Here is a 16,413-nt window from a genome sequence, read left to right as displayed (position 1 = left end):
AACACCAGTAAAATGCAAGCACAACAACAAACAGAAACCGTTTCAAACCGGTTCGATGTTTCGTTTACTCTCAACGTGCTCTTCGCCTGCGACTGTATGTGTGAGTGTGCGCTGGTTTCTTACGTTTTGTGTATACAGATTCGTGTGCACCAGTGTGTGTGTGCTCCAACTACGAACCGTTTGCTGTGAACCGCCGCACTCAGAGCACTCTTTTTTTTAGCAGATTTGCGCGCTGTGACAGCCACACTGGAGTGCGAGCGAGCGAGAGGCTACTAGAGCTACCAGTTCTACTATGCATATTGCGTGCCTGGCACCGGTTCATGAATTGGTTCCTACTCTGGTTTGGCTCTCTCGCAGCTCGTTCAGTAAACGAACGATACTCAAGTACGACGCACGCTTTTCTGTTGTTTATTTTGGAACTTGTCGTCGTCGTCGTCGTCGTTGCTGTTATTTAAATTATATTTATCGTCGTTTGCCATTTGTTATTGTTGTTGTTATTATTGTTAATATTATTACTGTCGTTGTTGAACATAATGTCGCCTAAGCGTTGCAAAAATCCAGTTAACAATCATTTCATTTACAACGACGAGACCCACAAAAGCACATGCAAAGTATGCCTGTTCGATATGGCCGGCAGGCACTCGGAGAACCTGATGCGCCATCTAAAGCGCAAACACCCGGCCACGTACGCCGAGGTGATGCTAGAGAAGCAGCGCCGTCGATCAGCCAATGCGAACCGATCCGGCTCAGCCGATACGGGCCCATTGTCATCTATGTTCAAATTCGAGACGCAGCCACACAAACTGTTTATCAAATCGGTAAGACGTAATACTGATTCGAAATCTCTCTCTCTCTATATATATATAATTTTATTATATGCTTTATCTTTTAAAAATGTACATATATGTATATACATATGTATGTATGTATGTATATATTCATATAAATATTACCAAACCAATAGGAAAAGTTGGTATTCAGACTTGATGAGCCGGGTCAACCGCAGGTAATATATAGTTGAGATCAAGTAAGCTCTCTCACTCTCGCTCTCAATCACTCTTATTTTCCTTCCTCTGTCTCTGTTTCATCTCCTCCGTATTACTCTAGCTCACACGTTAAACAAATTAGACCAACTGTTTTGCAATTGGTTTCTACTACCTCTCCGTATGACAGTTATACAAGTGTTACACCACGTTAAACAAAAGTCGATTCTAAAAATCTGAACTTCGTGGCAATACATACATATGTAGATATCCCACACATCCATAATTCCAATTGAATGCATATGCAGATACATATATGCATATACCGTTAAAGATCTGTAACTTTCGAGAAGTATCAGATGAAGCCGTATATCCATATGTCTATATATGTACATATATCCATATACCATACCAATATTTTGAGCACTATCTAAACTAAAATCTCCAACTCGTAAGCAATACCCAAAGTTACTTGAATCGAATGCATATATTCCATATATACTGATCCAACTTTCTTACATTCCAGATGCCCGTGCCGGAGGTATGCCCCAATGACGACGACACCTCCAGTGGCAATGGCCAATTCGAGACTGTGGACATTGGCAAGGAGGAGCTGTGCGAAGTGGTCCATTCACCGGATGGCCTGAACGATTCCAGCGAATCCTACATGTATCCCGACGAGGATCCATTTCATGCCACTGTGGGATCGCACGCCTCAACATCGTCGGCCCCGGGCCAATGCAATGCCAATGCCTTGACCCATTCGCTGCAAGCGGCCAACGATAACGCCAGCTTCCTGCAATACCTGAACGCCAAGCTCAGCAAATACAGCTTGCATACCAAATACACTATACAATATGAAATAAATCGTATATTGTATAAGGCCGATATGGGTTGCTACGATAATGCCGATGCCTCCAAGTTGCCCGATTTGCTACCCTAAGGTAGTCAAACTCGATTGAGTCTAATTTAGAAGAACATGCCAATTATATTTCGAAGATATTTATGTATATGTATGTATATATGATATATCTATCTTAATAATAAAAATCTGTCATCTATATTTTAGAGGCAATTACCTTCAACTTAATATAAGATTTAACAACTGCAAACTCTATGTCTCAGTCTATGTTATTAATTAGAAAATACTATATTTATATGAATATGTGTGTATACCTAGACATGTATATATGTATATATGTATGTATGTATGTATATAAATCGCAACTTAATTAGGTTTGAATATCCTTTAACCTTGACAGCCCATTGGCCCCGCTGTTGTGGGTCAATCAATTAGCAAAGTTCATTCGTTTAGCCACATAATCCCACGCTTTGGCGACTCCATCCCCTATCCCCAACCCCATGCCTGCTTTGCCAGGACTCAACAGCTGCTGTCCAAGCATCCAACATTTTTGCTACTTCATGCTAATGAGAGACGCTCGCTAATGAAAGTAATATCGTTTTCTCTACCTCTCATCCCTTCCCCCCCTGTTCACTTACTCTGACTCACTCTACCTAGCTCCCTCCATCCCGTACTCTCTGGCTGTTACCTTTAGCGTCTGCATTTCCAGGGTCTCTCAGGTTTGTCAACAAACTTAACAAGTTGAATTAAAGCAAATTGTAAATCCAAGTTTTTATAGAGTTTTAACCGGAAGTTTTATATGTTAGCTTTATGTTACCGAAATGGATAAATATTTGCAATGCAATTTTTGATGAAACCATTGAACTATATATGTACATATGTATGTATCTACATTGTCTCGAGGCTTGCTAAAAAATTGCTATTTTGAGATCAATTTTAATTGCTTGCGTATAAATTTTAGATCAAAACTTAATACACGTATACTTTTATAGAGTTTTTGACGGAAACGTTATAGAAAATCTGATGACTTGTCTGAGCACCTAAGAACATATAGTAAATATATGTATATACCCAATAGAGAAAAATCTGTATACCAAACTTGTATCCAGTTATCCAAACATTTCCGTTCAAACTCCTTAAAAAGTGGCCAAAGATGGCATAAGCCCAGCTAATGGATGTCGGACAAACAGGAAAAGGCTATAATTACGAATATTTTGAAGGTAGAACACCAACATTAGATAGCTAACCAATTGTCACTAGCACTACCAAGCCTATTTATTGACTAACATTTTTAACAGGGCCAACATTGATAAATCAACGCCCACTAAGGGGGCGTGGCAAATGAAAAAAGGTCTATAAGTGTGCCAATTTTATACGTAACTAAAATCATGAAATTTAGCGATTGCGATGCGATTGAGAGATATATCTATATTAGACATATATATATATATATATATATATATACATATGTTTATTTATATGGAACTAATCTCCAAATATATGTATATATATTGATTTATATACATAAATTAAACAGATTTTCACTACGTGCGAGTACTACGCAGTTTCCGCCTGTTTTTCTCAGACTTTCCGATAAATCTATTTAATCTATTTATAAACAGTAATTGGAAAACACATTGGGCTAATTAATGTGTTTTCTAATTTCTAGCTTTCCAAATAGAAATATAAATAAAAAAGCAACAACAACAACAACAAGATAACAAGATGCGATGCGAAAAGCTCATTAAACAACAAATTCGAATTCATTCGCAGTGAATAAAGTGCATACAAAATTCGTTGTGGGTAGACAGACATACACATATGCACATATACATATCTATATATACACACACACACACACATTCACATACATATATTTCGCTCTTCAAAACTCTGGGCGTGGCATGAAAAAATAATAGTAGGAGTTAACGGAGGGCGGAGAGGCTGCATTGATGCGCTGCTTTGTGGCTAAGCGGGCGCAATGAATGAAAAGGGCCTCTCTCAACTCGCCCATCTCTCTCTCTCTCTCTCTCTCTCTCTCACTCACTCACTCTCGCTCTCCCACACTTTGCGTGCGTGCGTGTGTGTGTGTGTCTGAAAGAGAGTAACTGTGTGATGCCACCGGCCGGCAACACGGCCACGTTTAGTTAGGGCTTCGTCTCTGCCAGGCTTCGGCGAATTTTGAACCTGTCCGACTGTCTCTGTGTGTGTGTGTGTATGTGTGTTTGGTTCGCTTAGTTAGCCCGATAGGGGCGCTTTGTGCCTCCAACCCCCTGTCGCTTGTTCGGCAATCGCTGCGCACTCTCATCCTTTAGTTGATTATTAAAGGTTCATTAACAAATGTGCCGCATGCTGCATGCTGCATGCTGGATGCGACACGTAATGCAGCAAAAACGGACAGCGAGTCAGTTCCAGCTCCAGCGCCAGTTCCGGTTCCAGTTGTAATTTCAGTTGCCAGGCATTTCAGTTCATTTTTGTGTTACAGCTGAAGTGCAAACAAAATACAGACAAACACACACACATACATACAGCCAGACATATATGTGCATACACACACACGCACACACACATGAGCTTAGCTTGGCAAATGTTGAAGTAGTAGAAGTAGAACGTTATTAATACCAAAGTCGTTTACTTAGCTGCACTCACAGCATCACACAAACACAAACACACACACACATGCACACCTAACGCCTTTTGTTGTTATTGTTGTTTTATACATCACACACAGACACACGTGTTTGCTCTCTGTGTGCGCAGGCCAATGTCCCGTGCTGAACCATTTTTTGAAAGTTCATGAGGAACTCAGCATTAAGTGGAGGCTCATGAAACTGAAATTGAAACTGAAATGGGAACCGGAACTGGAACTAGTGCCAATGTTGTCGCCCAAACAGTTGAAGGCGTGGCAGACAATATACATTATATGCGTATACATACATACATATGTATGTACATGTATACCTGATAAGGAGAATGAGCCAAGTAGACTTTGCTATGGCTGTCCATTCGTCCTGCCGTGTGACTGCAGCGTTGCCTTGAGCTCGTCAATGATTGACGTGGTCAACATTGGTGGAGGATGGCAGATTGATTGACGCATTGATCACTTAGTTGATGAAATGATTAGCTAATTTAAAACTTTAAAGTCATTGATTCACACGACGTTTAACTAGTGTAGATTAACTAATAACTGACTAATTGTCTGATTGATCTGCTGACTCAATGATCAACTGTATGATTGACGAAGGCTTGCTGTATGAACAGATTGACCAATCAAATTGATTTACTCATTTCATAAAAATTGATTGCTGTTAGCTCTCTCTCTCTCTCTCTCTCTCTCTCTCTCTCTCTGTCTCTCTCTCTCTCTCTCTGCTATAGCTATCTAAATGATCGACCAAGCAATTACTTTGTCAATCAGTTCTTCAATCACTCAATCAGTAAGTCAAGTTCATTAAATTGGTTACTTAAATAAGACCCCAATTCATTAGCAAATCCATCAATGCAAATTTATTGGCCCAGATTCCAGATGAATTCATTTACTCTCATACAACACATGTTTGTATGTTTATCTTATTCGATTTGATTTTATCTAACACTAATACATGTATGTAGGCTTGCACTTTCAATGTGCCCATATTTGTTTTCACTTGATTGTCCCTCGATGCGCATTCCTGACATATGTTAAAAGGTTAATCAGTCGTAATCTGCTTGATTGATAAGGATACTGTTGCTGATTGATATGTGTGTAACGCTTGAAGGGGGTGGGCGAGGTTTTAAAAAGGCAGCCATAAACTGAATACCCACACTTACACACACACGCACACACATATACACATGTAAATATAGTCACAACCTCTATCAAATCTGAGCTCAGAGACAATTGCAATTCGAACACAGATGCAAAATAGACGCGCGCGTGTGTGTGTGTGTATCTATAGATGTAAACACATTTATGACTGCCTCTAAGGGATGTAGCTATAAAGCACACACACACACACACATGCGCCACGCATACACCGACACTCGTTTTGGCTGAGCTAAACGAAATGTCGCCGCTGCTTCCATGTAATTCGCCTTAGTTCGTTTCTTTTCCAGCCGAGTTTTGTTCTTGTTGCTGTTGTTGCTGTTTTCGTGTAAATAAAATAGATGAAAATCAATTTGACGTGTCTTGAATTCTGTTTAAGGTTTAAAGAACTCGTTTCACACAAAAAGATAAAAACGAGCAAGCGACAGGCGACAAGGGACAGGCAAAGCGACGGGGCGAGGGACGACTGGCGACGGGGGCAACAGGGCGCAATGAGAGCGAACGAATGCGTTTGTGCGTATGAGGGGGAGAGAGAGAGAGAGAGAGAGAGAGAGAGCGAGAGCGGCAACAGAATGGAAATAAACTCAAAACTCGAACTCGAACTCGATTTGTGTGCAAGTGAGTGAGTGCGGAGCTGGAGTTGGGGAGAGCGAGAAAGGGAGAGGGAGAGCTGGCAGGCCGAAGCAGCGGCGAGGAGTAGGGCGAAAAAAAAAACATAACATCACATCACACACACACACACACGCACAGGCATAAGCGTATGTAATGTTTCCGTTGGGTCGCGGCGAGGCTTTTTATTTATTTATTTTTTTTTTTGTATTTTATTTTGATGTATTTTAAATAAAAAATATATGGGATTTACCTAGCATGAAGGGCGGCTCATAATTGCATCAATCTTTTTGCCATTTACAAGCATATTTCAGAGTCATGTATGTATGTTTGTAAGTGTGGGAAATGAAGAAGTTGTAAACAAAAAAAAAAACAAAAAACAAAAAACGAAGAAGTCCTTGTTCGATTTGTGACATAATTTAAGATTGGTTTTCCTTTTGATGATAACACAGCTGCCAACAAATAATAGAGTTTATGCGAGAGAAAAAGGGAGCGAGAGAGTGAGAGAGATGGCGCGAGATGTAGAGATATTTCTATGCTTATGAAAGAAATAGAAAATATTTAATGGAAATATTTACTCCTAATTTTAAGTAATAACAAAATTTAAGATAACTTAATAAATTCGTACATATGAATGTATATATGTATGTATGCATGTATAAGTTAAGACAAACGCTGTAGAGCTTATTGTTAATTAAAATTTACGAATATGCACATACATATGTATGTATGTATGCATGTGCGCGTACATACATATGTACAATACATTTATATACACATACATACATATATACATACATATGTATATATGTATGTAAAATACTTAACTTTAAACAATAAGGCCAGCCTACACACAGACAAATATATATACATATGTACATATAAATACATGTACATATGTATTTATGTGTTTATAGCCATGTACTAAGGTATAACAAAAGACACAGAGAGAAGTGAAAACAATTGAATTTCCGCGCTTTATCTGTCCGAGAATATTCATATTTTTTCCCCCTAGTTACGCTGCATTAATTGAATTCGCTTTGAAAAAGCAAATGCCAAGAGTTAAGTCAATCAATATTTCTCCACTGATTGATCGAATTTGAATGATAAATGCTGCAGCAGTAGCAGCAGCAGCAGCGCAAAGACAATGCAAATGCAGAGGATGAGTAGGAGGAGAGTGGGAGTAGAGAGAATGAGTGAGTTTATGTTGTGATATGACAAAGACAGAAGCTGTGCAGCACTTAATCAGTCAGTCAGTCAGTCAGTCAATCAGCCAACGGCAGTCAAAGTCAAAGCATCATAATGAACAAATCATCATCAACTAACAGCAAACAGAAAACAACAGCAACAACAAAAGCAATAGCAAAGGACAAACATCGCCTTGCATTTGCCCAGATGTCGAGCAGGGCATATACATATACACACACGCACACACAAGCATAGCTGTAAAACAATAAAGCGTCGACTGCAGCAGCGAGTCGAACACGAACTAGCACGAAGAGAAAGAGTGAGAGAGAGAGAGCGCGCGCGGCGAGGAATGAGCACGGCGAATATCTCAAGCAGCACAAAAGGCAGCAACAACAACAACACCAACAAAGACAGGCTCAACTCACACGACGAAATGCACCGCAGGCAACCAGCAAAACTATTTGCTGAGCGGTTTACCCTATACGCAAATAAATAACGGTGGGCATGACAAATAACAGAGCAGGCAGGCAACAGACTGGCAATAGAAATCAATTAGCAAAGTAAGCAATTGGCAGCTCATAAATGCATATAAATACATATACATACATATTTAGTAAATGTTCATTCAAGAGGATTCATGATTCCGAATCACCTGAACAAGTTGTGAACTGCTAGCTCATCCAGTTGAATAACAATAAGAATTTATTTGGGATCAATTTTTACAGGGTGTCTGCCTATGCATGCTCTCACACTTCACTTGTGCATTTCAACTTGATTTTTTTCTCTTTTTCTTTCTTTCAATTTCTTCGCATTTTTTCGTTTCATAGAGCATCTGCCACCAAGCCAAATGCAGCCAAGCAGTTGTCCGATTTCGGTTTCGATGTTAGCTGAAATTGAGCTTATTGTATAGTGTATATGAGCATACATATACACATATGTATGTAGATACATATACATACATATCTATGTATCTATGTATGGGAACAATATATGAAATACGTGTATAACAATATTTAATATATAATTATCAGTGAAGTACATTAAGAGTTTGTTTTCAAATTGTTAAACTGGCAAATTTTTAGCCATTAATATACTGTGAATAAAATATTAATGAAAACCAAAAGTAGCTAAATATCTTAACATTTCGCTAAAGAGTTTACGACAAAAGCTGCAATAAAAAAAAAAAATCTCAACATTTACAATTCTAACTGTGATTGCGGTTTCCTAACCTCAAAATAATTAAGATATTTTCTCTTTTTTAGTCTAAACGTATATTTCGGATATTGGTTTCTTAAGATCTTTTCTCTTTATCTACCTCAACTTAAAAGCGATTCGTAATTCTACTCAATGATCTATTTGTCGAGTCATATTGGTAACTCTATGTTTGTAATTTTAATGCAGTTTATACTCATTTCTTGTCTTACCGTTTTAAAATCTTTTTTTTTATTATTATAATTTTTTTTAGCTTAGACGGCGCCTTTTGGTAATCATCTATATCTGACTTAACCTCGATCGCAGTTATTTTGTGCGGAATTCTACCTGCAATGGCCTTTTGAATTTTACCTGTTATTGCAAGCAAGTGAACTGGAACCAGTTCCAAAAGAAAACAAATAAAACGATTTGATAATACAATTTTTGAAAAGTATTATCAAAGTGAAAGATATTTAATAGAGTGAAATCCAGAAGACTGAAGAAAGTAAGAGAAAAGGAGAAGGTGACACGACGAGGTGCAGAGAGCTGGTGTGAGTGAGATGGCAAATGTTGAGTGGATTCAGAGTAATTAAGACGATTTAGAATAAGTATGTGTTGATTCTTCACACTCCAACGCACACACATACACGCACACGCACGCACACTCGTGCAGATTAACTGGCCAAGCCAGGCCAGACTTCAACTGCTGTTTGCTGGCCGCAAAAAAAAAAAAAAAAAAAACAACCCTCGCCCCGCACACTCACTCACTATCACTCTCTTCCTTTCGCTCTCTCGCCATCTCCCTCTCTCTCTCTCTCTCTCTTCCCACCGCGCCTTTCCCCCCGCTTGGCTCCGCTCAGCTTCTGTCAACGGGTGGCGCGCTATAAAGATGTGAAATGTGAACGAACCGGAAGCTGTGAAGAAAAACGATGACGCCGGAAAGGGGGACAGCAAAGCGCGGTGGAAGGTGAGGAAGAACGGAATCGACTGGGAAAGGGGGTGGGCTAGAAATGGGCTGGAGGTGACTGGGGGTGGCTGGGGGTGGCTGGGGGTGGCTGAGCTACTGGGCAACTGGGCTTGGCTGCATTGTTGTTGCCTCTGTCGATACGGGATTTGATGTGAGATGTGGATTTGGATGTGGATGTTCTTAATGCCCGACAGCCCGCAAAATCATTGACAGGACTTTTCACAACCATTACGCCCACGTGCCACACCCACAGTGCGCTCGCTGCCTGTCAAGCTGCAAACTTGAGCCGTTACCTTGACAATCACAGCTCTAATTAGTTTAAGTGGCAACCATATTCAAACCTAACTAACCCCGAAATAAACATACATATATGTATATGTGTATATACATATATCAATACATATTTATTATTTATGTATGAGTGTACTCTTTAGAGTCATAAGTGAGCGATTGTTGCGTCCTCATTGTTATGCAAATTGCGATTTAACCAACATTTCGATAGCTACTCAAATCGATATACGGATGTTGTGGAGGCAAGCAATGTATATCAAAATGTGCAGGCAGAAAAGCAGGCAGGGGCATTGGCTTAATACTTAAGAGCTCGATTGGACGCTGCACAGGTCTATCAGTGCAATGCCCTTACAATTACAGTATATGTAAATTATCGATAAGTTATCGAGTTTCTTAGCATGGCTTTGCTCTCTATGAGTATATAGTAAATTAGTTCGATCTGAGGCTAGGTCTAGCAGCATATTGCCTTTGCAATTGTAGTACAAGTTAGCTATCGATAAGTTATCGAGTTTGTTAACAAGGCTTTACGAGTGGCACTGATTGATTATATGAGTATATAATAGTTTGATCTAGGCCATAATGACATACATATGTATGTATGTACATATAAAGTGTAGGATTAGCTCTTGGTTAACTAAGAAACAAGATGACATAGAAATAAGATGACTTTGGTACGCTATCTCTGTGGCTACCGTTAGCCCGGCCAAGAGGTAAACCTAATGTTAAGCCCAAAACCTCTCTAGTTTGTATTTCATTATCGCCCAGATCCGCCTGTTATATACTCATCTCGAACAGAAGAATCATAATGGTCCCAAACACCTGAAAAGCAACTCTACTACGTATTCTTCTAATAACCATAGAGATAGGTCATATACATACATACATACATACATATAAAGAGACACACATTTGTCATCTGGCTATATGCAAGTTCTACTTGATTATTTATCTAGTCTTAAGCGTGTTCTAGCGCTAATATTCCAAGAAATTCTCTTTAAGTATCCATAGCAGATAACACACAGATACACGCACTCGCGCAAACACACACATTCATACATACGTACGCACGCTTGGGAAAATGCCATGGAGAAAATGGTTTTCTAATTATAGTTGCCCCAATGAATGGAAACAGACAATTTGTTTTGAGCCGCGGCGCTTTAGGTTTTCATTTCCCCCGACTCCACTGTGCGTGTTTGCCCCCTCCTTCTCTACCTTTCCCTTTCTCACTCTCACACACACGCTCATTTGGTCCCCTGTCGCTCCTGCTCTTTGTTGAAACGCTTGATACAAAGCTGGTAAACGCCTTCGATAACTGTGGCTGTGGCTCTTATCGCTGTCTGCCTTAGGGTGGACACTAAACACATCCGCACACATGTGTATACGTGTGTGCGTGTGTGTGTGTGTGTGTGTGTGTGTGCGTTAATCGTCTGTGACAAAACCCGTTGCATATCATATGCAAAATCTTTAGAACACATTTAAAATTAAAGAAAAGTCAATTCCCTCTACATACATATGTATGTACATATGTATGTCTCCTTCACTAATACGTAGGCAAAACGATTTCCAATTAAATTTTAAGCTGCCCCTGGAAAAGAAAACCAAAAAAAAAGAAGAAACAACTACAAAAAAATGAACTGTAATGATTTCAGTCAGCGATAAGAATTGACGATTGCGTTGGCGTCTCTGCCGACGTCGCTGTTTGTGCAAGGGGAAATAAAAATGCGTTTGTACTTTAATTGGTTTCATCGCACAAGCAGCAGCGTCAGCAAAACCAAAAACAAAATTCAAAAGCAAGAGCAAAAGCAGAAGCAACCCCCCTCTGCTTGTGCTCTTGGCATAAACACACGTACAATCATGTAAGCTGCGTATGTATGTTTGTGTGTATATGTGTACGGCTTTCCCGCATGCAACTGAGGCTGCAGCAGACGCTGGCGCTATACGCAGCAGCATTATACACATGCATTTTTAACAGCTGATAGCATTTAAAATTTATGACTCTTAGGCGCAGCCAAGTCAATGCATAGCCAAACGTTACGCTCTTGCACGCAAGTACACACACACACACTCTCTCGCCTCTCTTTGTCGTTTTTTTATGCGGTCTGACTGCGCTCTTTGATGGCGCTCTTTGGGTAAGTAATTTTGACAGCATTGTCGATGCTGGCGTTGCGGTAGCTGCGCTGCTACTGCGCTGCCCTTGCACTGCTACTGCGAGTTGTTGCAGTTGTTGTTGCTGTATGTCTGCGTCTGTGTTTAGTATTTGTTTTCTACTACTGCTTTATCTTCTTCTTACATGTACTTTATATTGGTAAGGTTTTATGTTTATACTTTTTTTTTTTGTATATTTTGGTGGGGAACTATCAGCTTCCGAGTTGGAACATCGTGCTGTCTGTCTAAGTCTGATCGAAGCTGTAAATACAATTGTCGTCGCCGTCGTCGTTGTTGTTGTTGTAAATTGTTTTGTCACGTTGCATCGCACGACGTTGCTGATAAACAGCAAAACAGCTGACAATCTACACTGTGGGGGGGAAGAACGCTACAATGCGCTTGCACGTATGCACGTGTGTGAGGCTGTGTGTGTGAGTGTGTATGTGAGTGCCTTTGCCTACCTGTGAACAGCTGCACATGTAAAGGAGCCCAGCGTCTTGTCATACCCTTGCTGAGAATAATATAATTTTGTCACAAAATCTGTGACGCATTGTAACAGATACATATAAATAAATACACATAGATATGTACATATAGGTATGTGTGTATATGTATGCGTGCATGTGTACATATACACTTACGAAAATTATCTGGCACTGCGCGCTTTAAATCAAAGAAATTTATAAAGACAACAACATCAATTGAAATTTGTCATCATTAGTTGTAGCAATTTTAATTATGACTAAAAGTGATACATTTTATTATATAATATATGCATATGTATGTACATACATTAGCATTTTATTATATTAATTACGAATATTTTATTTGTTATATACTTATGTATTTATATTATAGGCTTATTTTATTTTTAAATCAAACCACAAAAAATTCTTTAAATTAATTATTTTGGCTATTTTCACTTACTTCTACATAAAACGTACTTTATTTCATTTTACATTTTATTAGAATTTTCATTCAGATCTGGCAGCGTTGAGCACAAATCTGTTGCTAACATAATCCATGCTTAATTGTTGGCCCACCCTCCAAATTGGATTGCCGCTGCTTCCATAGCCGCCCTCTGGCGACAGACAAGCACACGCGCGCGCACACACACATACTCACAAACATATATATATATTTAAATGTACGTATGTATGCGTTTGCTAGTGTCTGCCACTGTCTGTATGTTTGTGGGTTCGTATCTTGATAGATACACAAGCGTTGATTATTAATTATGAAACAAAATGGGCAATGATTACTTCAAACGGCTCCGGCGAAACCTTAGAAAGTTTTCTGGCCCTCACCTGCCACGAAGACGAGCACCGACAGGCAGGCAGGCAGCAATAATAACAACAACAACAGAAACAGCAACAACAAAGTCTTCGTCTCGGGATTAGCCCAGAAAAGTAACTCAATACTAATACCAATACCAATAGCAACGGAGCGTCTCAGCAAATGTCCAAAGCGAATAAGTGAGTAAACTGAACGAACGAGCGAGCGAGCGAGTGAGCAGGCGAGCAGGCGAGCAGGCGAACAAGCGTGCAAAATCCATGCTAACTGGAGTAGTAAAGAGGCAGAGAGTGAGGAGAAGAGCGCAAGAGAAGTTGATTGTAAGGACGGGGAGAAGAGGGCGCATAGGTGATGACATAGCCGTGAACAGAAGAAGCAGCTCAGGCAAAGGCAATATCGTTGCACTCACACACACATACACATACGCACACACGAGCAAGCAGGCACACACAGACAACGTTTGATTGTCGGCTATGCACAACAAACCAGTATAATTGCACAAACACACATACTCAGGCAGAGGCGAGCACATTTAAAGAGATGGGCTGGGATTGACTGGCGAGTGAAGGGCACTCTCTTCGGCTTAAAGGACGAGACATAAAAACAAAATGTGCGACAGCAGCGCAGCACAGGAACTAAAATGAAAAAGCAACGTAAATAAATTAAATATAAAACAAATAGAAATAATAATAATGAAATGGAAGCTAAAACATCAGCTAGCACAAGCGGACGTCCCAATTTAAACGGCGCTTCCATGCCTCGCCGTCGCCGTCTGTCCAGTCGTGGGGGCCAGCCACCACGCGGCTGAAAAATGTTCGCTCATTTGTATTATGTATTTTGTCTCTATATATGCCTCTGTGTCTGTGTGTGTCAGTGCTGACCTCGACGTCGCTGCTAGCGTCGAACGTGGCGTCGCAGCTCTTTGTTGTGCGTTCGTTCTCTTTTGGCTAGGCTTTTGGTTTTCTCTTGCTTCCGCCCTTGTTGCTTGTTGTCGTCGCTGTTGCTTATGTTGTTTATATGCCGCTTGCTCAGCGCAATGACTTGTGGGACTTGTTAGCAGCGACGCCAACGTCGGCGTCGTCATTGTTCCGCGCGGCCGTTTAACTTTGTGCTTGTGTATGTAAATGTCTATATGAGTGTGTATGTATGTCGTGTATTGCTATGGTCTCATTTCAAGATAATCGTCACACGAATGAGTTGCTGATGTTTCTCTTGTTGTTGTTGGTGTTGTTGTAATTTAGCGGTTTTGCTCAGTTTTGTGTGTGTGTTGTTGCTATTGTGGTGCTGTGTTTTTACTATGTTAGCTTATGAGTAGTAAGCATGTAATGGCCATTTTCATGCATGTTATGTGTGCATGTGTGTACATGCAAGTTAATTGTATGACGTATGACATACAGTTACATATGTATGTATATATGTATGTATGTATGTATGTATATATGTATATGTATGTATGTTATGTTTTTATTTTGATACATAGCAACAATTTCTTCTTCCTCGCTTTACAAGACTATTTCCACTTCTTCATGCCTGCGGCGATAACAAAAAAAAAAAAAAAAAAAAAGTTAAAAAAAAGTACATATTTTGTGTGTCTTCCCACTTTGTTTTGCTGTGAGCTTTTTTTTAACATATTCGTTCGCTGTCGCAGCCAATGCGACTGTGGCTGCGGCTGCTGTTGTAGTTGCCATACTTTTCGCCAATTTGCTGCTTAATGTTATTAGATACATACATACATATGTATGTATGTACATATGTATGATGTTTCTTTTCTGCTGCTGTTTGTCTTGCTTCTGTTTTGCTTTTCTTTTATTGTGTTGATATTGTGTTTTGCATTTTAACCCATTTAAGTGTTAAATACTTTATGTCAACAGGTTCTGACCCAAATGCGTAGACAAACGAAAAAATAGACTAGCACGCACACATACATACATATATACGTACATATGAACATGTACGTAAATATGTATGTGTGAATGTATGTACATATGTGTGCACATACATACATACATATGTATGTATATTCATTACAATACACGCCAAATGTATGCATGTATTGTATGTATGTAGACAAAGAGCTTGCCTTGCGCTGGCAAATGTTCATTGAAAGTATTTACATCCGGGAATCGGTTACACGCAAATATGCATGCATACACACCCACACATATGTATATACCTACATACATATGTATGTGTAGATAACCTGACACTTATTGATGACCTTTTGCTAAATGAGTTGATCTTGGATTCAATTGGGGGATCAGGGCGTCTTCACTATCCAGCTTCAATGCGAGAAAAATTCATTTATTTATGGATATAAATTGTTCATATCGTGCATACAAGCAAATCAACAAATAAACAAAAAGAGTGGCAGCTCTGCCGCTGTTGCTTAATAATAAATTGAAAGCAACAGCAGCCACCACACACACACGCATACATACACATATAAATTCAATTTGAATTCGAAATGCGCCACAACAATAATTGTTGCTGTTTTCGCAATAACAATAATAACAATAAGAACTGGCGAAAACGAAAATCGAAAACAACAAAAACAATGTCAACGCTTTCGTTGGCGGCAACGTCAACGTTAACGTTAGCATCGACGTCGACATCGACGTTGAAGGTGACGTCGTCATCACCATTAACAGCATCACAGCAGCACGTCTGCTGTCAGCGTCAACGGCAACGCCGACGTCGGCAGCAAGTAGCGGGCAGCACTGGCAGGAACGCCAGCTTACAGTCACTTCGCGCAGTAGCGACGCTAGCAGCGACGTCGATGTACATATTGACTGAGTTTACTTCCGGCATTTTCTTGCTCATCTGAACATTGTTGTTGTTGTTGTTGTTGTTATTAATATTATTTAAGTTAACACGACACGTAGTGCAATAAAGATAATATCCACGAATTTCAAATTGCATACAAAAAGAGAGAGAAGGCAATAAACACTGCCAATTGAAATGATGAAAAAAAAATCACCAAACCTTAGTTTATACACACATGATTACATAAATATACATACATCCATACATACATATATGTGTGTATACATATGTATACACATACATAAATACATCTGCAATG

The 16,413-nt window shown here is 39.6% G+C and overlaps 1 protein-coding gene across 2 annotated transcripts; it reads left to right on the top strand.

Moving 5' to 3' along the window:
- The first annotated feature begins 351 nt into the window (after positions 1 to 351).
- Positions 352 to 2,100, top strand: LOC108619721 (uncharacterized). 2 transcript variants are annotated; one of them, XM_018016462.2, is made up of 3 exons: positions 352 to 818; positions 965 to 1,006; positions 1,510 to 2,100. In XM_018016462.2, exons 1-3 carry the CDS (start codon positions 534 to 536, stop codon positions 1,924 to 1,926), a joined length of 744 nt encoding a protein of 247 aa, XP_017871951.1. In that variant the 5' UTR covers positions 352 to 533; the 3' UTR covers positions 1,927 to 2,100. The 2 variants fall into 2 exon arrangements, with proteins under 2 accessions (XP_017871951.1, XP_017871953.1); XM_018016464.2 differs by lacking the exon at positions 965 to 1,006 and having other exon boundaries at positions 353 to 818.
- The last annotated feature ends 14,313 nt before the right edge of the window (positions 2,101 to 16,413 follow it).

This window comes from Drosophila arizonae, chromosome X, assembly GCF_054131065.1.
Source record: "Drosophila arizonae isolate 15081-1271.41 chromosome X, UAZ_ARI_1.0, whole genome shotgun sequence".
NCBI classification, from domain to species: domain Eukaryota; kingdom Metazoa; phylum Arthropoda; class Insecta; order Diptera; family Drosophilidae; genus Drosophila; species Drosophila arizonae.
The sequence above is the reverse complement of the archived record's forward strand: the minus strand, read 5'-3'. Positions and strand labels throughout refer to the sequence as shown.

Excerpts from the sequence above, each read along its gene's own strand:
- LOC108619721 (XM_018016462.2), top strand. The coding sequence starts at position 534 with ATGTCGCCTAAGCGTTGCAAAAATCCAGTTAACAATCATTTCATTTAC. Across the intron at positions 819-964 it reads ACAAACTGTTTATCAAATCG|GAAAAGTTGGTATTCAGACT; the intron begins GTAAGACGTAAT and ends CCAAACCAATAG. Across the intron at positions 1,007-1,509 it reads ATGAGCCGGGTCAACCGCAG|ATGCCCGTGCCGGAGGTATG; the intron begins GTAATATATAGT and ends CTTACATTCCAG.